The sequence below is a fragment of the Strix aluco genome, chromosome 5 (genome assembly GCF_031877795.1).
Source record: "Strix aluco isolate bStrAlu1 chromosome 5, bStrAlu1.hap1, whole genome shotgun sequence".
In the NCBI taxonomy this organism is placed as follows: domain Eukaryota; kingdom Metazoa; phylum Chordata; class Aves; order Strigiformes; family Strigidae; genus Strix; species Strix aluco.
In genome coordinates this window covers 75,777,961-75,801,706 of record NC_133935.1, presented here as the reverse complement: position 1 = coordinate 75,801,706, position 23,746 = coordinate 75,777,961, and the positions used below count along the sequence as shown (strand labels likewise).

Here is a 23,746-nt window from a genome sequence, read left to right as displayed (position 1 = left end):
GCTATTGAAAACACAGCTAATTTTTACATCAAATAAAGCCTAGTGCAAAGGGTTTCTGCCCTGCTTAGTATTTCTTCCCAATGTCTTTCTCATAACAAGCCATATGTGCATCAAGATTGAATTTGAGCTTCGTGAATGACACTGATATTCACTTTAAGCTAATGTAGTGATGGTATCAACCTGTAGCCCAATACTCACAAGGCCTTCTGATTCTAATGGAATTGATCAATAATTCAGGAGACATTTATAATTTATAACCAAGCAGACTAGCAAAGATTATAATCCTAGGAATACATAGTATTTCCTGCTGGATCTTAAAACTTTAATGTTTATCAATAATGAAACCTGCACGCTAAGCTTTGCTCTTTAAAACCTCTAAACACTTTTACAAGCAACATCACAATAGTATTACAAATCCAAAAGATACAAGATACAAAGCTCGGTAAATAAAAAACAAAGTTGCTTCCTTGGACTGTCTACCAAGGATATTAAGAGTTTAACATCTTTTTAAAATAGTTAATGTTAAAATATTAGCTGATATGCTTTATTAACTTTTACAGTCCAACATTCTTCAAAAAAACGGTATGATTTTATGTATCAATTTTAGTATTAAGATATTGATACATAAATAATTTCTATACGTATAATATTATTCATTTAAAAAATAACTTTAAAATGCTTCATATTTAGGTTAAGGATACGGTTTCCGATATTAGACAAACCATTTCTCATTTTCTTAGAAGTTGGAACAGGATTATTAAAAGTTATTTTAAAATGCATTTTATTTCTTATATGAACGGATCCCCATTGCAGCAAAGGCAATAACCTAGTAGCTCAACAGTATCATTATCTCTGTTGGAGTAGATTTCTACAGTTAGGATGAATTTTTTTCAGGAAGTTCTTCATTTTCAAGAATGGTGGGGGGGTTTTCAATTTTGTTTATGGTGGATATGTGACCAGACAAGCTAAGCTAAGACACTCGGCTAATAAACCACAGATAGAAATCACTACATAATAGTTGTACACTGTCTGCTAACAGCAAAGAGTTTAGTAACTTTTAGTCAAATGGAGAAGGACAACGAAAAGATTAAAGCTGTATATCCTAAGGTGCAGACCTTTGGATTTATGACTGCTGAACTGTTACCTCTGATTACTAAAAGATTCTGGGATTCCCTTCTCTTCTGCCTTTTCGGCCCCAGCGGGAGAGCTGAAACCAACTATTTAGAGTAAAATGAAGCAATTCAAAACCTTAGGAGTTATTTATTCTTAACTGTTTGAACTGCCAACTAAAGACCTGCTTAAATTCTGGCAATAACTGCAACTGCACTGGGCTTACAGCCATTTCACTGAACAATAATTTTACCAAAGCTTACTTCAAAGATACCATCCCTTTAAGAGTACAATAACACATAATTAAACATTTATCAACTATGTATTAATATTTTTTCTGTATCTTTCTTTACAGATTAATTCTTGGTAACATCAGTCAGCCCTACCTATTGCCCCAAGTAATGGTTTACAGATTTTAGCATATCTACTAAACCCACGAAATATCTTTTTTCATCTCACAATTAATCATAAGGGAAAATTTTACACGTAATAGCTAGAAACAGTTTGCACTGACCTGCAGAAACTAAATGAGAGTACAGCAATAACCAACACGTACTCTAATCCATTTCCTAGTGAGATGAACTGGGCACTAGGGGTAACTTCAGGTACCATTTCTTTGGCTTAAGTGGACTATAGAGCAAAACCTAGAAAAACTTAGAAACTGAATGAGATTCCATCTCTGTCATTAAACACAATTATGCACAATCCCTTATGATAACGTTTACTCATCTTTAAATTTCAAACTAAAGTCATCACAGAATCTCACAGGTTGGAACCTCTGGGGGCCATCTAACCCAACCTCCTATGCAAATCAGGTTCAGTTACAGCAGGTTGCTCAAGGACTTATCCAGTAGAGATCCAAACATCTCCAAAGATCAGACATTTCACAGCCTCTCTGGGGTCCTGTCCAATGCTTGGCAAACCTCACATTAAATATTTTTATCCTTATATCTAATCAGAATTTCCCACATTTACACTTGTGCTCATTGCCTCTCATGCAATCCCTGTGCACCTCTGAGAAGAGCCTGGCTCCATCCTCTCCACGGCCTCCACAGCAGTAGTTGTGATAACAGCAAGCTCTCCCCTTTGCCTTTTCTTAAGAGTGAGCAAACCAAGATCTCTCAGCCCCATAACAATCTCGGTGGCCCTCCACTGGGCTTGTCACAGAATGCCAATGCCTTTCTTGTACCAGACAGCCTAAAGCTGGACACAGCACCCTAGGTGCTGTCTCACAGAGGGGAACAATCGCTTCCTTTGACCCACTGACTATACTACTACTAGCACAGCCCAGTTACTCTCCAAGTGTTAAGGATTTAATACCACTGCAACAGATTTTTGGGGCTTTTTGGTTTGGGGTTTTTGTTTGTTTGTTTGTTTTGGTGTTGTTTGGGTTTGTTTGTTCTTTTTCTTTTTTTTTACAATTATGTACTTGCACAAAACAATGCAGCCTCAAGATGTAACTGGGAAAAGAAAATCACTCCGACAGCCTCATTATTCAGTATAATTCCCCAAAGGCCACTGAAAATCCAGCAATTTTACCAGCATTGCAACTAGGATTTTAAAACAGCACTGCCCTTACGCCCCTGATCATTTCCACTTCCCATGGCACCTTCCTTGTGTCAGCACATTCATCTGGGTGGCTGAAAGATCAATCAGATCACTCGGGAAGAGAAAAGAAAATGGTAGGTTATAGTTTCACAAGGCATAGTAAAACAATTCAAGAATCAGAGAAGCCCTCTCAAGACAGATGGATTTCAGGATTTCAGCTCTTCACTCTCCTCCCTGACCCATTAGATAGGTTCAGCTCCTTACAGATTTGCAGTCTTAGTTTTAACCGGATTAGTCCCCTCACCAAATTCACCAAATAAATGCATGAAAGTCAAAGGCAAAACAGGCATGGAAGCAAACAGACTGACAAGTAAAATGCAAGCCTGCTTTGTTCAGCCACCACACCAATTTTTACGTGATCTTTTGCACAAGACTCAGAAACGTGAGCTTTGTCTCACCAAAACAAGATGCTGAAGGCAATTCCCACTATTTGGTCAGATGACAACTTGAGTACCAAATGCCAGCGCTACGTGGAAAAAAGCTCTAAATATACTTTTTTTTCCTCAGTACTTTCACAAATAGCCAGCTCCAACACTTGCCAAGTTTTGGCACTTGAAGGTGGACATTTTTGAACTGATGCAGTTTCAGCATCCAAAGTTTTAGGTAATATAGCCATACAGCCCAGCCATTTGGCAGAAAATGGCTTTGGTGCTGGGGTCACCAATGCATCATGTGAATTCAGTGCCAAGAAGGAAATCAGGTGGTTTCAGAGAATGACACAATTTTCAGTTTATTTCCTTTCCTCTCCTTTACTGGCAAGTATAATCTTGGACTAACAAACTGTAAAACACTAAATATTACAGATCTTAAAGCAATGCAATTAGAACTCTAATTTTGCCCCTTAAAGCCATGAGAGAGAAAACATCTCATTTGTTTTATTGTGCCCTTTAACAGCCATACCCAAGTGACACCTTGAAACTGCTGAAAGCTGCATTGGCAAAGCTAACTGATAAGCAATCAGTGCAGGACTTGGGTTCAATTCATTAAGTCCCATTCTGCCTTCTCCTACAACCATCCCCAAGAGAAGGAGCAACATAATTGTCTCCTGCAATATTCTCAAAAAATGTGTATAAAGTTCCCCATTTTAGCAGCAAGGCTTCTGTGAGGATTGAAAATCAGAAAGTTGTTAAGGTTAATTTACATATAGGCTCCAAACTGGAAACCAGACCAAAAACTACACGTCTACTATTATCTGTAAAGCTTGAAATTATTACAAGAAATTAATGCCAAATGTTTAAGTTGCAAGCAATATAAGCAAAATTTTAGATTATTACCAATTTTATTATTTTTAACATCAGTTACTGTTACTGAGATAATACTTCAAGTATGCATAATGTATCAGTATCAGAAAGGTACGCCATCAGATACTGAAATTGTTTAAACTAATTGTGGGGGTGTCATATTTTTTTCAGAGGAAACATTATCATGGTTTTCTCCATAAAATTCATCAATTACAAATCTGAAGCGAGTTCAGTATTTTGGTAAATACACATAATTCTAAGGATATTAACTAACAAAGTGCATATATGTGCATATTAGCTTGGAAGCTGCCTGGGACCAAAATAACGAACCATTCCAGAGAGCAGTGCAGACACCCCTGCCACACCCTTTTATTGCAAGAACCAGTGCAGCAGAAAGTGTTGAAAACAAGCTAGACAAACACTGTGTGACAGAAAAATATCTCAGCATTGCACTCCCCAGTGCATTCAGGAACACAGCAAAGGTTTAATTTGGTTTGCTTTCTACAGAGTCAACCTGTATCTAGCAAGATTTATCTGTTCAGACTTCATGCCTTGCAACAGTATTTGTACCACCTGGGAAACGCAAGCTATCGCTGGAAGCAGTAAAACTATGTCCATGCAATCTTCTATTTCAAATAACAAGCTGGTATAATACACTATCTGAAATCTTACAATCCAATTTAAAATAACTAAGAATTTATTATTGCATTTTTATAAGACAGCAAGCAAGAGCTCCGATGCACTAAAAACAGAGTAAATCTATTGCAACAACAAAAAAACAAGTTTACATAATAGAAGGTCTGACCTTTTAAACAATTAAGCACATTACTAAATCATCCTCATGTGAGGAGCTCTATTTCAGACAATAGTATGAGTCATATGAGTAAACTTGCTGTTTGGAAAATTTGCCTAAAGTAGGGTTGGAAGAGCTCAATTGCTTAACTCTTTCCATTAAAGAAATATAAAAATGCCTTATTTTTGAGAAACCAACAGACCTTTGAAACTCAGTAGAGAGAGACACAGAATAAATACATCAAAATACACACCCAAAAAATACATTAAAATTCAAAACAAAGAAACACAAGGAGCAAGTTATCTGGTCAGTATTTCTCACACAGCCTCTGCCTACTCAAATATATTTTTCTTCTTTATGTATGACTATAAATATCAGAACTTCTTCATGTTATTTCTTAGGGCATTCATACACCAATTCATAAATCTGAAAATACCTCCCCAGAAAAACACTTTATTTTCCTCATTTTATCATATAGGCAAGTCATATCAATTTGATCAATATGGACTGCAACCCAGGTTCTCTTTTGCCCCAGAAGCAATGTTTTACTGCCAGAACACACCGAGGTTTGATCCCTCCCCACTTCCAATTTCAATTACTGTTGTGAGGAATCAGCAGATCTAAAAAGCAAGGTAAGTGGAACAACTTTTAACAAGTCTGAAATAAAAATTTAAAACTGAAAGCAATCACCAGTTTACAGAGTTCAGTGTTTTGCAATCATAAGCAATCACATAAATAGAATTGTATCACAAAGGACAAAAAATGTCTGGTACCCATTAACATAGCTCTTCCTGTTCCCCAATTTGAAATATTTGGTGCAAACAACAAATCCATCCGGGGAAAAAATACTGTGCCATGTAAGAGATTGAAATAAATAAATAAATAAAATCAAGGACATGCGTGAAAGACCCTAGATGCTCCCAGGAAAGGATCACACACCACACTACAAAGTTAAAAAACCCCTTGGGGTTATCAGCCTGATCCAGGAGAACCTTCAATAAATAGAACCTAAGAAATAACAATCTAATTAGCATGAACATTTGCATGAGATGCAACATCTGGCATGAGATGCCATTTGTTCCAAAATAAGACTCCACTTCCTCATACTGAAAGAGGCAAAATCTGCTCATTTGGCAGACCCCAGTCCACATGTGGATTGCAATTAAATTTTGTTCACACCATGGAAAACATTGACATCTGGTTTATGCAAGATCTTATCCCTCCTGAATAGAGCCCAGTCTTTCATGAAGTAACAGAAGTCACCTCATCACAACTCCTTGCCATAGAGGTAGCATGCAATTTCTGGCCTAGCAGACCTCTGTAAAAGCCTACAGACTTGTAGCAGAAATATTGTTGTTGCTATGAATGAAATAAATGGAACTGTGTGTGAAATCACTGGAAAAAAATTACAAAACGAGGGTTAAAGGAATGACCTGTAGTGATAATGAGTAATCCTGTTAGGAGCTGTGTCCTGGGAAAAGTAAAATTGAGGAATGGGTTGTTTATATCAAGACCAGAAGGCCTGCCCTCTGTAAGATCACAGCACAGTGACTCATTAGCAAAAGATCTTGCCTTCGTAACTTCAGGAGGATGGAAAGTTGGAGCGTATCACATATGGCATATCTTTTCCTGTATGACCAACAGGAAAACAGACACATACTTTAAAAAAACCAAAAAAACCCAAAAACCAGATCACAAGCATGAACTTCACTGAAGACTTACAGAGACTTCAGACTCTTTCTTGCATCGAAGGACCATTTATATATAAAGCTGAATACCATAAAAGATCTGTCCAAAGACTAGTTCATCATTACCAATGAAAAAAACCTCAGAGAGGTGATGAGAGGTGATAGCCAGCATCTCTGGCATGGCACAAAACAGGTCCTGGCCCGACCAAATATGCACACAACTTGGTGCTTGTAAGTATCATCAGTATGACAGTGTGAGTGAATGAAATTTATAGGAGTATGAGTGGAAGCAAGTGAAATCAGCATCACTTTCCCCTTCCATAAGGTCCTGTGATGAATTTTGTCACACTAAATCTTCTACAAGTCATCCTCCAAATCTTCATAAAATGGGATTGGACCTGCAATCAAGAAATGGTTCAAAACCGCAGTGTAATTCCACTGATACTTTTACAAAACACCTTTTTGACAGCTTGAATAAGAGAAGGGAGAGAGTACACAGTACAAAACCAAAAATTCCTCACAAAAATCTGAATTATTTTCAATTTTTTTAATATGTAATTAAATGTTCAGTATGAATTAAGTCAGCAAAATTAATTTTTCTGCTTTTCTAACTGTACCTTTAATTCACAGTTGTAAAGATTTCAGCAAAGCATAAGAGTATTGTCTTATTTCTAGACATTAACTGTTGCTTAGCTAGAAGTTATCCAGAATTTCTGGTTTTAAGACCACTGTCATCATTCTCCTAAGGACAAGATGCATCCTGTCAAAAAGACAGCTATAGGCCCAAGGAAAACAACTCATAGAAACTTACGAAATCATGGAGAGTCGAGAAAAAAAAAAAAAAACACCACATCATCACACCTTATTTATATCTTAGTAATGAAGCACATCTCAAAACTTAGCAAGACTTTCAGATTTTGTAAAGTAATTTAACTGAGTAAGCTAACTGGCATACTAATTGCAAGATGATATGATGATTTGAAATTGTCAAAACAATAAATTAGAAAGACACATCAACATTTCTATGTGCAAACATGAATCAAAAGATGCAGTATCAGGTGATACTGTAACTCTGTATCTCCAAATGAGATCTTTTCCCTATCCCACCCTCATTTTCTTTTCTAATTAACTTCTAAAAAGCCCTAGCCTATCTCCTTTGGGTATGAATTACACAGTTCCTTGTTACTGACAGAAAATACATTTCAATTCTTACTTTCTACTTAAATAAAAGAATTTATATGTTATAGAAACAGCATTCTCCTGTACGTTAATTAACGTTCTACTGAGAACGAAAAATTTTCTTTCCTTTTTTTCCATAGCACAAGTAGCCAAGGGAGCAAGGAGTTTTCAACATAGACCAAAAGCTATTCCATTTCATTACAGTCACTGAATATTTATTTACTTTTGGAAGAAAAGTTTCAAGCTACTCACTCTCATACAATGCTAACCAATAATGCAGTAGTATTTTATATTTATTATACTTTACACATATAACACAATAAGTCATCTTTTTTTTTTTTTAAAGCCACCATAAAAACAAATAGAAAGCTTACCTTCTTCTGGTACCAAACTATAGCATCAGTTACTTTGGACGCCATTTATTCCACTGAATTCACACAGTCATTTTAGGCTGTTAACAGAAAAAGACAGAACTTTACTTCCACCTTCCCTATGAAGGCCAACATAGGGAATGTAGATACAATCCCATTACCTGCAAAGCACTGAGGAGCTACATTTACTTTACACCTTGCCTCATCACTATTTTAGTAAGAGTTTGGGTTTTTTCCTCTAAGTAAACAAAAAACTACAAATCTGCTGCTACAAGACTTCACAAGCCTCAGTTTTGTCCATTCTTCCCAGTAAAACGGTGTCAGAGCTGATCTGTTATTGTCTCATGAGAACCTCATGAGAGTTATCTTACATGTAGCTTTTTTTCCCCTGATAAATTAAGCAACTTGTAGTTATTAGCACAGCACAGTATTCTGAAGTCCAGGAATAACTGTGTTATAAAATGCAAGAAAATTTCATACAGATTATTAAATATTTTTGGAGAAAAAAAAAAAATCAGTGCTAGAACTCCACTAATAAAATTAATACACTCATGAAAACAGTAGACTAAAACTAAGTCAAAAGGAGAGAAACAACAGTGGTATGTTTTAATGGTAACAAATAGCAGTAGTGTTAGTTAATCTTTGATGTCACTATCATTAGTTTCAGCACAAAAAAACCAAAAAGCCAAACTTTCAGCTTACATAACACATTCCTATATTGAAAATTAATTCTACAAGTTTTCACGTAATCAGTCAGCCAGTTAGCTCAGAAAAAAAGTAAGAATGAAGAAAATAAACATAAAAAGCCTTCAGATTTAGAATTATTGTCTTTCTACAAAATTGCACATGCTGTCTTGTCCCAGACATTCTGTAAAATCAAAGGAAAATTTAGGTGATAATTACAGAATCCTTTCCAGATATTTGATTATACTATGCAAGCTCTTTCAGATATGAATGTATTATCATTAAACCTAAACTCAAATATTACACAGATTACTTCAGATATTAATAACTGTTAAATTAGTTTACTACCTACATTTCAAACTGTTAATTAAGGCAGGAAGCAGCCAGGAAGAAAAGAAGGAAGAAGGAATTAAAAAAACCTGTGAAAATATTTGCCAAAAAATCTGAATACTTTCGTGTTTAATAATCTTTCATCTCATAGATTCTCTTTAAAAATATATGCATGTAAACAAATATGCCATACTCAAGCCTGGTTAAAAAAAAAAGTCAATGGGGCGCACTATACTACATGTGACCTTTTAACATTAGTTGGCAAAAGTTTTCAGCTCCACCTAATATTCAGCATCTTTCTTATGTTTACAAAATGTTTAAGAACGTTATTTTTATATAACTGCACCAGGTATTTAACATGCAAGGAAATTCCTATTTTATTCTGTAAAGCTATAAATTCCTAACAAATTAGGCAAAAAGCTTTGAAAAAGTTAGTTTAAGAAACTTCAAAATATTAAACAAGTTTCCCAAATGTACTATCTGAAGGATTCCAGGATCAAGCATAATTGGTAAAAATCAACATAGGAAGATCTCTTAAAAAAACTTTGCAAACACAGTTTCGCAGAATCACAGATGGGTAAGGTTGGCAGGGACCTCTGGAAGTTGCCCAGTCCAACCCCCTGTTCAAGCAGGCCACCTAGAACAGGTCCGTGTCCAGGTGGCTTTTGAATATCTCCAAGCGTGGAGACTCTACAGCCTCCCCGGGCAACCTGTGCCAGTGCTCGGTCACCCTCACAGTGAAAAAGCATTTCCTGGTGTTCAGGTAGAATTTTCTGTGTTTCAGTCTGTGCCCGTTGCCTCTGGTCCTGTCACTGGGTGCCACTGGAAAGAGCCTGGCTCCATCTCCTTTGCACCCTCCCCTCGGGTATTTATATGCATCGATGAGATCCCCTTGAGCCTTCTCCTCTCCAGGCTGAACAGTCCCAGCTCTCTCAGCCTTCCCACACAAGAGAGGTGCTCCAGTCCCTTCACCATCTCTGTGGCCCTTTGTTGGACTCTCTCCAGTATGTCTCTCTCTTTTGTACTGGGAAGTCCAAAACCGGTCCCAGCACCCCAGGCATGGCCTCACCACTGGCGAGGAGGAGGAGTGGTAGTTTAGCCCCCAAGCACCAAACAATGCATCAAGCATTCTTCCGAGATCGATCTCTCTCAACAAAAAAAAATGTGATTAAAGGGTATATTGCTGATAAAAATATCACACTTATCATAATATTGTCAGTATCAACAACAATATTGCACCTTATATCTTTTCATTAAAAGGAAACAGAATTATTAATCTGTAGGCAGTTTTTACAGTGAAAGATGAAAGGTGATCTTTTTCTTTAAAACAAAGAGAAAGAGAAGACATTTGTTGACAGCATTTACACAAATAAGAAAGGCAAAGAAAAATACAATGTCCAACAGATGGGATGGAAACTGAAACTGCAATAGATTAAAATAAAAGTGTCTTTATGAAATGCCTAAGCATTAGAATAACTCATGACACTGTATTATACACTGTTCATCACCAAAAATTTATTTTCTTTTTTATATAAAAAAGCAGATATTAGATTACCTGATCATAAGAGCTGTTTGCACAAAAAAAATCATAAATACTCCTACAAAAGCCCTATGAACACTGTCATCTTCCAAGACATTTCTTGGAAAGAAAAGATGACCCTCAGAAAGACTCAGTTCTGCACTGACACCTGTTTATTCAGTCTTCCCTGACTCATGTATAGATGTACTCAAATTTTACACACTGCATTACTTTAAAGACACTGTATTTAGTAAGCTTGAATATGTATCATATACATTATAGTACAAATCTTCAACAAAAAGATTGATTTTAAAACAGCTCCTAAGGATTTCTAAGAAACATAATGCCATATATTTTCATGTTTCACAAAGCTTTTTCAAAAGAGAGACATCAAATACCCAAAAGAAACTATATTTAAGATTTCTAACTCCAATTTCCTTTATACAGGTTTAACTCCAATATCCTTTATACAACTTCAGACAAAACTACAACACAACAGAAAGAAATGTCACAGAGAGCTTAGATAGTCATTAACAAATTTCAGGACACTGACTTTTGGTGAAACTGAGCAAACACACAGTGAAATTTTTCCACTGTTGATAATATCATTGTGTAAGTCACATCAAGTCAGTCAAAGCTGGCAGCCATGACTGTGTCAACATCTGTAATTGTTTCTGACCTATTTGTTTCTGATAATAGTAGCAGTTTTTCTAAGAGCAACTATCAGTTATTAAGAATTCATTGGCACAATAAACACAAAAATATTTCTATCACATAAAGCATGGAGCCCAACTTTGATATAACTTGGCATATTACATAGACTGGTTACCCTTCTTTCTCACCCATACAAAGCTTAAAATAGGATTTGCTTTCTTGTTGGAAAACCTGTTTAAGTAAACTTAAATTTAAAATTATTTGCTACATTGGACTATAGACTCAAAAAAACATAAAGCCCTTAGCCATGCATAGCCTCCACACATAACATGACCTACATCGCAGAGTCACAGATTTGTATCACACTTGCACCCCTCGCCTTCCCCTCTTTTGTGAACTCACCTTGGAGGATCTTCAAATCCTTCTCATTTCTCTTAAACCAACATCACCTCTTAGATACAATATACCCTGCTTCCTACCACCATAATTACAGGATGAGAAAAAAGTTGGAGAAACTCATTATTGGCAGTAAATAACTAAGTGCTGAACCTGCACAGAAACCTTTCTCTCAACAGCTACATTAACTTGATATCTCTCTCTCCAAGGTCAACAATTTTTCAGGAAACCCACACTAACTTATGAATCAAAGACTTCCAACTGTGCCAAATATGGCTAAAATTGAACAAGCCATTTTAAAGCCAGAAACCCTTTTTTGCACTAGTTCTCCAATTCACTCAAAACCCCTTTTCCTTGAGCAACAATTACATCACAAAACTATAAACCAAGTATAAAGAAATAGTTCTATTATTAATTTATTTGATTTCTATCAACAAACCTGTTATTTAGATTACCCACGGTTTTCATATTTTTAAGAAACTCTCTACATTAAATCCTCCACAGAGTCTATTTTGGTGGTGTTTAAAGCATATTTGCATACACATTTGCATACACAAATGCAAACATGATGCTTACAAAAGTAAATAGGACAAAATCATAGGACGGATGTCTCAAAAGACTTTAACAGAGTTTGGTGTGCTAAGCAAAAATACCTCTACAAGAAAATATCACATGCTTTCTTCAAGAGATATACAATCATTTCTGAAACAGCACTGAGATGAAAGGTGAAAAGGTTCATTTCATTAATTCTGGACAGTGTTTCTGCTTGCAGGGGCCAGGATTTGTCTGTGGTTTGGTTTTTGGGTTTGGGTTTTTTTGAGACAGTATAATGAGTTTGATGCACTTGGCTTGAAGCTAAATTATCTGATGAGAAATGGATGGTAACAACTCAAGGCACTTAAGCTGCAGCCCTGGTTCTGGCTCTGCACCCGCCCACAGCTCACTGAACAACTAGACAGAAGACTAAGTATTGCAACAATTTCAGAACTCTGCATATTCATTGTAAGTTAATATGTTATTCGCGAAAATTTGTATTGATATTGACACTGGAGTCAGACTGTACAAGCTAGGCTCTAAGGCACATCAGTACCAAATGGGTAAATTGAACAAATCAAAAGAGCTGATACACATTCACAAGCACAGCAGAGCACTGCCTATTCTTCTGCCTTGTTCTCCTCCCAGCCTCTCCGGATCTAGCCATTTGTTTCATGTTCTGCGGGGAATACCTGCATCTAGGACAGGGACCAGCTTTGGCACTCAGTTGTACAATGTCCTGTGAGTGTCACTACAGCAAGATTAACTTAATCTTAATTAGTTGGAGACTTAAGAGCAACACAAAAAATAGTCCCAACTTCAGAGATTAGACAGAACATCCAAATATAAAAGCTTGATCACAACATCTCTGGGACATTCAACAGAGCCATTCATCACATTTCCATCAAACTCACAGTTAACACTACAAATAACAAGCAACACATTTTGATCAAAACAGCATTACTTTCTTAAAACTAAAAATAGATGACTACCTGGTTTTGGTGATCCCTATCCAGTAGTGGGGTTTCTTAGCTATTTCTTTGCCATTTCAAAGCATAATCATATTGCATTTTAAGTACACACTACACCTTGCAACCAAATGAGCAGTTTTTCAAAAGCCACAGAAATCTATATTTAGATGTCTTCAGGTAGTTTAACGCTCATTCAAGCAGTGCAGTGCTTATTGTGTAAAACAGGATTAGATACTACACTACAGATTTAAATAAAGTCAAAGTAAGTATATTTAAAAATTTTACTCGTATCTACAGGGTTTTGGGGACCCAAGTCAGACATAAATGCATACATTTCTAAATAACAGTCTACAGAAAAATAAAATCTATTCTGAACTCCAACAGAAGTTCAGAATAAAACAGTGCTTCTTATAGTGACAAAGGCAAAAAATTACAATTTTTGGAAGAATATACAAGTCTAAGCAGTGTCAAGTAGAAAAAGGGCATAATTAAAAATACAAGAGAAGCAAGGGAGCATAGCCAAATAGTAACTTTCCTTGCCCATAAACACTGTGAATCACTAAGTATTTCAAGGAACCTGTTTCCTTTATAACAATCCCAACCTGAATGGTCAGGATACCATTCAACTGTTTAGTCAATACTTGAATGTCCTTCTCAACTCATTATGATCATGGAATGATGAAGTTGCATGTTCACTAGACATCATTAGGAGTAAAAATTGCAGAGTTGTGGCATTTGTTTCAAACGGTTTTTTAAAACGCCATCGATTTTTATTACCTCCAGAAGAGCTTCTCTTAGCAGCAAATCAAAGGCAGTTTTTAAAAAGTTACTGCATAAAGCCATGAGAATACTAGAACTTAATTTCAAGTGCTTTCCACAATGGAACTGTTTCACCATTATGTTATATCCTCCATGTTACAGTTTCACAATCACAGGCATAATTTCACTAAGATTTCCTGGTATGAAGAGTAAGAAGAGACAACAAATGAGAACAGTAAAGCCTATGGTCTAAACTACTATTTTTGTAGCAACATTTGTATCACACAACCTCATTTAAAAGCAAAACATCATACCTGCTCTCACACAGCTAGATAATAACTTTAATGCAGAAAAAACCTCTCATTTGCTAGGTTCAACATCAAAACAGAATATTATCAGCAAATTATTGACATAATCTGATATTTTAAATTAATTTTAAATGAGCCCAATAAACACCTTAGTCATTAGGCATCCACTGTTGACTGAAAAACTGCTTCTGCCATGACAACAAACCAACACAGGTTTCAGTGTAATGCTGATAGACCACTACAATTTACCAGGAGTCATCATTCCTACATTCAAATCCATGGGAGTTCTGGTGCTGCCACCAAGAACAGGATTAAACCCTTGAAGCAGCATTTCAAAAGACACATTCTTTTCATGTGCATTACAAATAAACCATTAAACCTACATTTCCTTTTTTAAAAGGAACATCAAACACTATATAACGCACCCAGTGTTCTGTTTAAGTACTTTATCTATGCATGCTGTTCTCAAAACAGCATTTCAGAATTGCAAATTGTATACAAGCAAATGAGAAACTTGTCACTCCCAGGTTCACACCTTTCCGTGGAAGTTTTATCACGTTCCTTTCATCTAGCCTTGAGAAAATCTGAAGCAGCCATAGGGAAGGAAAAAAATAAAATTAAATTAAAAAAATCAGACACTGCTAACCTAAGGATCATATCCAGCAGCCAGCATGAAAAATACTCTTGCTGCCTGTCAGCCAAGCCCCCCCCCCCCCCCCCCCAAGTTGTTGCCTTGCAATCCAAGGTCATGATACTTTGTAAGTAAAAAGGAATTAACATACTTGCTTTCCCAAAGGAACAGCATGATAGTTTGTAAATAAAAAGGAATTAACATACTTGCTTTCTGCAAAGAACACCAACAACTCTGCTAAATTTGATACCAGCATTCCTAAGACACTGCTCAAGAAAGAGACTGAATTTTCAAACTGTTCTTTATCTCAAAACAAAACAAAAAGACAAAAAAACAAACAAAAAAAACCACCAAAACACCACCACCACCACCAAATCACTCCCCAAAAAATTGTGAAAAAAACATTGAACATCTCTAGATACCTGTTTGGGGAGTTTTACTGATTCTCTGAGGAGTTTATCAGGCCAACAACAGAAATAATAAAATATGAATCAGACCCGATGCTGGCTGCTGTATATCCAGCCCTGTTCTTTATGAACACAGACGTACCAAACATCATATATCATGACACATACAGACATTTGTCAGCATGTCCATACCTGCCTGTGCCTCCACTAAGATGTCAGTTACTGAAAAACAGATGCTTTCTCAGGCCTCTGTATTTAGCCCACAAACCACAGTACCTGATCCTATGCCACTGTATATTTATTCTTCCTTATAAGCTCATGCCCTTTATCACTTACCATCCCAAGCAGGAAGCTCTCACAGTTGCAGCTGCAGCACAGAGCCTGCAGTGAGAATCAGTTTTCAAATTCTGATGGGAAGTAGGCTCGACTTAACTATCTTCACTTCCCCAGTAAAAATGCCAATATCCCAAGGACAAACTAGCAAGAAAGTACCACAGAAAATAACTGTCTCCCAAGGAATACTTGCTTTGCCAGTGAATTACACAACGGTCTGAAATAGTAGCAAAATGTTGAGTATCAAGATTTCTGAGGTTTATTTCAGGTTCTGGGAAAGAACACTGCCTGCAGTTGTTGCAACTGCTGTAGCCATTTGTGGAATCTCTGCCCTCAGCCTTAAGGTCTGTGCAAATTTCCTAATTTTGTTACATAACTGGTTTCTGTTCATGGCTCCATTTGAAGTGACATGACACAATTTCATAATTACCTTACTTGCAAAAATAGGGGGGAAAGACTCTGTAGTGAGAAGTCCAGGATTCTACCCCTCTCAATTTACTCCTGAGCCTGCAGCACTGTTTATTAATTAACAAAAAACATATTGTATTGTTTAATGAAGCGGAAAAAATTCAAGCCCTTAAAGGGGACTATAACCAAGTTAATTTTGTCTCTTATCTTCTATAAGAGATGGTAGTAACAAAATTCCCATTAATCCAAATGCAGTAATTGCTGCCAGCATGCTAGACCTACAAGCCACAACACTCCTGAAAATACTGCATCTTAAAAAAAAAAAAGAATATGTCAGTCTCAAGTTCTGCTCTTTTTAATTCCTGGTTTTTTGTACTGAATACTACATACATACATACCCCATCAAACATATTCACAATCTTATAATGAGAAATCCCTAGAATTATTGCGTGTATACATCTGCTCTTAGAACTGTAACAACTTTATTAAGGAACACAATCTCTATAAATCCTATGTTTTTCATTTATATATACATTCTTCTTAAACACTCAAAAAATCAAAAAATCCCAAAATATAGTGGTCACCTTGAAATAAAATGCTATGCTCCTTTTCTCCTCCTTGTGATTCTAAACACAACAGTAATTTCCTGCGACAATAAATCTTGCTTACTGAAAAAACTGACTTGGTGTTTAGGAAGAGGTGTTTATCTGTCACCAGGCAATGCACAGCAGAGTTGTGGCTTCTCAATGAGTACAGTCAGGAAGTTGAAAAACCACTCCTAAATGACCAAGTTTGCATCATGTTCTACAAATAGTTATCCAGCAAGTTTTTGAAGCAGCTGAGGCATGAAGTGGCTGAGCTGCCAGAAAAAGCTGCAGTCTCTTGTAACAGCCACTGTTCTGTAGGAACACGGGAGTAAATGCTGAGTCTGTATTTTTCAAAAAGTCTCTGGAGTGATCCAAGCAAGGAATTGCAGAGTAGTAAGCCCTACATGTGTATCTGGCAAGCTCCTCAAAACAATTGTTAAAAATAGAACACCATTACACCTGAAAGACTATCTGATAGGGTCTAATCAGCAGTTGCTGCAAAGGAAGATCATGTCTTAGTCTATCAGTATTTCTGAACATGTCAAACTGACTGATAAACAAGAGCAAGTGATAAAACATGTGGATTTTCAAATGGGTGTTGAAAGGATGTCAAAGGCTTCTAAATAGACTGCTGTTTGTGAAAAGCAAATGTTGCCACAGATCAAAAACCAGCCAGAAAACGGAACAAAATTTTGAGGTCAACTTTCTTCATGACAATAGGATAATTGGTTAAAGATTAATAGCAGCATCCATTCTGAATAACATGGCCTATCTATTGCCTTCTCAGGTGCCTAGAAGCTCCTTGGATCACACATGGCTGGTCTGCGAGCTCTTCCATTCAGTGCCAGTACAAGGCAAAGCGCACACAGATCCTAGGGAGCTCATCTGGGAACCCTCTTTCTCTTTCACATAGAAGCATTCTAATCCCAAAACTGAACTCAGACTAAATCTTCCTAGTCAGCTTTCTTTATGTTCCTCTAGCTTTCACATACCTGATCACCCAGTAGTGACAGGACAGACATTCAGGATCTCATTCAGGTATACACATGCCCTGGTGGCTAGCTCTTCCCAGATGTTTGATGTTAAAGTCACTCAGGATGAGTGCACCCAGAAATCACAACTTCCATCTTTCCAGGTATGCTAACCATTACACTTTTAGGAGAAAGATGAACACAGACACTCATAACACCATTGCTTCATCAGGTGCCGACAGCAAATGTTAGCTTACAAATAAACAGATGCCCCACATTCCTGCTCGTTCCCAGACGTCTTAAGAGGTAACTTTCAGCAAAAGAAATCACTCACTAAAGACACATAAGGTCCACACAGAGCCAATGGAGAAGGTAAGGGTGGCCTAGCAAGGCTTCACAACTGTTTTAACCAATCTAAACCAGTATTACCACAGTCTACCCTTCTCCTCAGTCACCAGGTCCCATCCCTCTTTTTACTAGCATTGGAGCCCATCACACGGCAGACAGCTTCAAGGATCTGACTACCATTACTAAGTAAATGAGCAGTTTTTGCCTGAATTAGCCCCACAGATTTATCGACTGCAGAATAAAATGAGCACTAATACCATTGCCAGTAGTGAGGCAGCTCTGACTGAAGCCAACTTGAACACTGGATTTCCACCTGCAAGCCTTCAGAAGTACCATTAACAGAGTTAACCTGGACTAAATAAGGCTGTTTCCCCTCTCTTCCTTCCCCCTATTTAGACCAGTAGCCTGGAGTTTTTATGAAGTACTAAGTTAAGTCTTTAAATGAATGAACAGAGTCCTGCCCTATTATTCCAAACCTCAAGCTTCTGTAAATAGGTCCAGCAGTGTTCACTATATTTATATTTATACATCAGAGAAGAAAAGAAAACTTGAAGTAGTAACTTTTCCAGATGTCAATTAATCTTACATTAGTAATATGGATGAACTTTAATAATTAATTGTATCAACTTTAACAATGAATAGGCAGCATAAACAGGAATGAACTATCTACACCACACAAAGCTTTAAAATCAGGCATCTGAAGTACAGAAAGGAAATTTGGCAGCACAGTGAGCTCTTCCATTCAATATACTACAGTCAGAAGAGCACAGTGACACCTGAATAAAAGAACAACGACAAGGAAAACACTGCAGTACAGCTCTGTTGAACAGTTGTGCAATCTGACCTGAAATGAATGTATTTTATTTGAAGAAGAACATTAAAATACTGGGGGAAGGGAAGGTGTTCTGGGAAGCGCTATGAATGACCAACTACTTGAAAGACTCTCCTGTTGAGACAGGTGAGCATGAACAGAAAAATAAGGAATTATAAATTAAATGAGACTTTAAGAAATATACAGAAAATAAAGTCAAGAATACAACAGTTTCCAATAATACAGGGAACTTCATTCATTAACTGAGCTTAGAGGATAGCAAAGCCAAACTTTTAACAGAGAAATATTATATTACAACACATAATTAGAGTGTTAAACTCAGTACCACAGGAAGTCACTGAAGCCAAGATTTTACTCAGATTCAAAAAGAAAGCAGCTATTTAAACACACAATAACAATAAGAGGAAAAAAAAATAAACACACAACTGAGGGAACCTAAAGCTTCATGACCCAGGATGCAAGAAAATGTCCAAAGAGATAACTGGCTGCATTTGGCCATACAAATACTCTACCTGACCCGACCCCACAATGGCCAGTAGCTAATACCAAGGAAAGCGTATGAGCAACATGGCAAGCATAGAACAAACTGTCCCTTACGACAGCTGAACACGAAGAGTGTTTAGCTGCCAGGCTGGCATCTGCCAACCACCTAACCCCCAAAAGCATCTGGCGCTGGCCAACTTCCAAAATCCAAGGCCTGCATGACTTCATATTTTATGCTATACTGCTTTAATTTCTTCTCTCACTTTGCAATTGTATTTTATTTTTTAAGAACCACAAATGTATTTGCAAATAGCCATTCAATCCAATGCTTGGACTCAATCCAGGAAGCCATCTAGTCTCTCTGGAGTACGTCTACCAAGACCACCTCAAATGAACAAAGAATTAAATACTGAATACTACATGTCTCACTTAGAGTATTCCCAGCAGAAGCGAATTTGGAAAAAATCCCCTTTACACATGTAAATTAAGGAACAAGAGAATAGCTCTATGAATTCTCCAATACCCTCCCCTCAACTGAAAAAAAACAACCCACCAAACATAAAAACACAAACCTAAGCTGTATTTCCAATTTTCTTGACAACATAATGGGTATGTCTATATATGTACACATGTTTATTCTAACTTTGAAGCTGGCCCTGCTTTGAGATGAGGTTGGACCAGACAGATGACTTCCAGTGACCCCTTTGAACCTAAATTATTCTGATTGCATGTAGACCATACCCAAACATCACACAGTAATACACTATAGTCCTAATTGCTATTATCTCTTTTTTCCCCTATAGGCAATTTATTAAGCTCTTTGTATTCTCCTTACAAATTTGAATATAATTTTGTCAAGTAGTTAACCATTTCCTCTGTACCCAGCAAGAAGAACCTTTATGAATAACAGCACAGTAAACTCAAGGAAGAAAACATGATATTTACAGCTTTCAAAATCTTTTATTTTTCATGCCACTACATATCTTAGAGTAAGTAGTGGTCAACTGTCCCTGAACAATCAGAAGGAGCACTACCTCTGACAGAGGTATCCTAAACCAGTTTTGGTTTATTTCCTTTGTAAAACAAGAAAACCTTACAGAAAAAACAGGCCTACCTTGTTCCATGGGCAGAAGCAACTGTCTGTCTGCTTTTTCCAGTGCCCTGTGACTCCCTACTGTCCTTCTCCACCTCACCCAACACTTCTTTCCTGCCCCCCACCCATATTACCAACTGCCCCAACTATTTGGGTGAGCCAGTAGCAGTAAACACCACAATGGCTCAGAGCTTAGCAGGTAGACTGGCCAGCAGTTGCTCTCCTTCTGAAGAAAGAAGGGACTCAATTATAACTGCTTTTCTTCAGGTGGAACTACTAATTTGGGTCACTACCTGTCAAAAGTTTTATAAATATTTGTCACTGTGTAGGTACTTAATGTCTTTCAATTGCCATCAAATCTGGTTTCGTCATCTGACTGATTAAAAAAGTTATTCAAATGAGAGAAAACAAACAAAGAAAGTAATTGTACAAGTTTTGTGCCCTTAGTAAGCCTAGCTAAAAATTCTCATAAACTGTTTGGTGATGAATCTGTAGACCATGCTGTTTATTATGAAAGAACTTCCTCACAGACAAAAAAAACCCCACCTGTGACTGTCATCACTCTCACTCACAGGGGTCCTGAGGAAAGGAAAATAAATGATGTTTTTATTTCTTTAACAAAATTTCTACTATAAACAAGTAGAAGATACAATATTTAGAAAAAGTCTGGGAAGACGGTATATGTAACTTTGGAGAACTGGGAAAAAATAATGTCCACTGCTTTCCAGTGACCCCTGCCAGCTGTGACAGGAACAGCATTATTCAACTCCAAGAGCTCCACCCTTCGCTGCCTTGTTAACCACCTCAAAGAAAGTTGACTGGAAGTCTTTTTAATGCACCTATGCATCTCTTCCAATACCACATCAATACTTTGTTTCCAATTTCAAAGCCTACAGAATTCGGAGTCCTCCCAAAGCTCACACCAATATTCGGCAGCTATGGATACAGCTGAGACCAGCTTTCTGAGACCAGCTTTCTGAGACGAGCTGAGCTAACTCTGCTTTGGGAGAAATACAGTACTACCAGAATACTTGAAATGCTCCGTGGAGTTCTCAACAATTACTGACAATTTATTTGTATGTCACATTCCACACAACACAAGAGGAAAAAAATTCTACTATAAGCATTGAGTTAAACTAACTAGGTTTCCAAATTCTTTTTCAGATGACTCAGGCTCATGTTTTATCCTTTATAATATTTATATCCAGAATAAAAACACACATTGGCAGCAAAACATAGCAACAGAAAATTCAACTGCACAAACATTCCACTTCAAACGGGCATCAGGATCTTAAACACACCAGTTCCAAGTATCACTCTCAACCTTCACTTTCAGAAAGGAAAATTGTTTGCAAATATGGTAAAGTAGAGCTCTGGGGAGAAAAAATGTCAAAACTGATAAAAGTATGATGTGCGTACATACATCAATTCATAAACACATTACTGGAACAAAAATAAGACTTCTGAGAAAAGGATTATTCTTTCCAGAGAGTCATAAATAAAGAGGCAAATCAAAGAAGATCACCAAAACCTTCAGAGCTATGCAAGTAGCCAAATACATACACCTATTTATAACCCAGAGATTTATTCACAGAACACTTTTAGCCTCTAACCCCAGGAAAACAAAAACTTCTCATGCCAAGCGCTAATGTATATAACAGAAATACATCCTTCTGCCACTTAGTGACCACCCTAAGTGCAACTAAAGATACCAGCATTCACTCACTAGGATTAACAGGTTATTTCAAGTAATGCACTTCTCCCCGATAAAACAGATACCACCATCTGTTTAACAGCATCAACAGGAAGATATAAGCAGGCAAATTACTGATGACACACTGTATTTAGTCTCATTCCTATTAGAGAACTCGTGTGTCAAAATTGTAAAACCAGCTGTATTTTCTGGAGGAATGTTTCATCACAAAGAATTTCAGAACATTAATTAAAGTACTTTCAACAAGTCAGGTTTTCCAATTAATTACTTCTTCCAGTTAATTACATGACAGATGGATAAGACGCTGGCAAATTCGGAACAAAATGCAAGACTCAGCAGCATTACTTTTTAAGTGACCAATAACATGCAAAAGCAGTAAAAGACAAAATACCAAGCATAGAGCTTGAGAATATGAACTAAAACTGTCATTGAATCCAATACACACAAGTCACATGCACCCAGAGAGTACGTATGAAAAAAGTAAAAGAGGCTGACACCTGGATAGTTCCACTACCACATAATCATTTTCACCCACTGCTCTCTCATTTGTTTCTGATAAAAACGACAGCAAATAAAGGACTTATCAGGAAAATTAATACGACAGAAGAAATTTGAACTCACGGGGAGTAGCCTAACATTTAGTTTCCCAAATTGAAAACCAAGGAGAACACACAAGCTGTGGATGGGTTAGGTGGAGAGAGAAGGAAAGGAGTAAGGAATAGAAAGAAAGCATCAAGGGAAGAGGAAGGAGTGTAAAATACACGAATACAGAAGGAGACGAGGTCACAGATGAAAATGCTGAAATTTAGGGCCTTTAAAGGAAAGGGGAAAAAAGTCCCACCACCTGACACAGGCATTAAAGCAGCTCGAGAGGGGTTCAAGCAACTTACCAAGGCAAAGGTGCATTGTAGCAGAAGTCAGACCGAGCAAGCAGGAATAGCACGGACGGAAGCGGCCGGCAGCTCAAGCCCTGAACGCCTAACTGAGCGCCTTCCACCCGCAGCGAACTCAGCGACCGGAGCCAACACGCCCGCTACCGAAGGCTCAGCGGGACGGCGCGGCCCCCTACGACGGCCGGAGCAGCCCGCACCTGATGCGGCCACACGGCGTGGCGGGCAGGGCCCGCTCCGCAGCCGCCCGCGGAGCCCCACCGCCCCGGGGGCGCGGACACTCGCGCTAGCTCCCGCCTGAGGGGGACCTCGGCGCCGCGGAGGCCGCGGGCCTCCCCACCCTTCCCCCGGCCAGGCTTTCCCCCGCCCCGGGCGAGCGGGAGGCCCCCGGCGCGGCGGCGGGCCGGCAGCGGACCCGCTCTCGCCGCCCGGCCAGGGGCGAGGGGAGCGGCGGCAGACGGCCCCGCCGCGCCCCTCCGGGGATGCGCGTCCCTCCCCGCCGCTCCCCGCCCTGTCCCCCCCTTACCGAGCGGGCACCCCTGCCTGCCCCCACCCCTGCCCAGCCGCGCGGGGAACTTGGCGCCCCGCTTCTCCCCCACCGCCGGGGTGGGGATGCCTCCGCGCCGGCCACCCGCCTCCTCCTTCCCCGCCGAGCCCAGGCGGGTCCCCCCGACCTTACCGGTCGCCCGGTGCCGCGGGCAGGCGGCGGAGCGGGGCCGGCGCGCGCTGCAGACAACGGCAGCGAGGGGAGCGCGAGACAGCGAGGAGGCGGCGGGCGCGCGCGAGGCAACAGCTGGGGGGGGGGGGGGGGGGGGGGGGCGGGGGAAGGGGCGGTGCGCGGCCGAGCGGCGGCAGCGGCGGCGGCAGCAACAGCGCGCCACCCGAGAGAGCGCGCGCCGCCGAG

The 23,746-nt window shown here is 38.6% G+C and overlaps 1 protein-coding gene across 2 annotated transcripts in view; it reads right to left on the bottom strand.

Annotated features, from left to right (window-relative positions):
- PHTF2 (putative homeodomain transcription factor 2) overlaps positions 1–23,633 on the bottom strand; it is a 70,813-nt gene extending 47,180 nt beyond the window's left edge. For both annotated transcript variants that reach the window (XM_074827882.1, XM_074827884.1), the window contains exons 1-2: positions 23,522–23,633; positions 7,994–8,070 (exon numbers count right to left, since the gene is read on the bottom strand). In XM_074827882.1, the coding sequence (XP_074683983.1) occupies positions 7,994–8,038 (45 nt within the window). In that variant the 5' untranslated portion in view covers positions 8,039–8,070; positions 23,522–23,633. The remainder of the gene's footprint in view (positions 1–7,993; positions 8,071–23,521) is intronic.
- Positions 23,634–23,746: the final 113 nt, after the last annotated feature.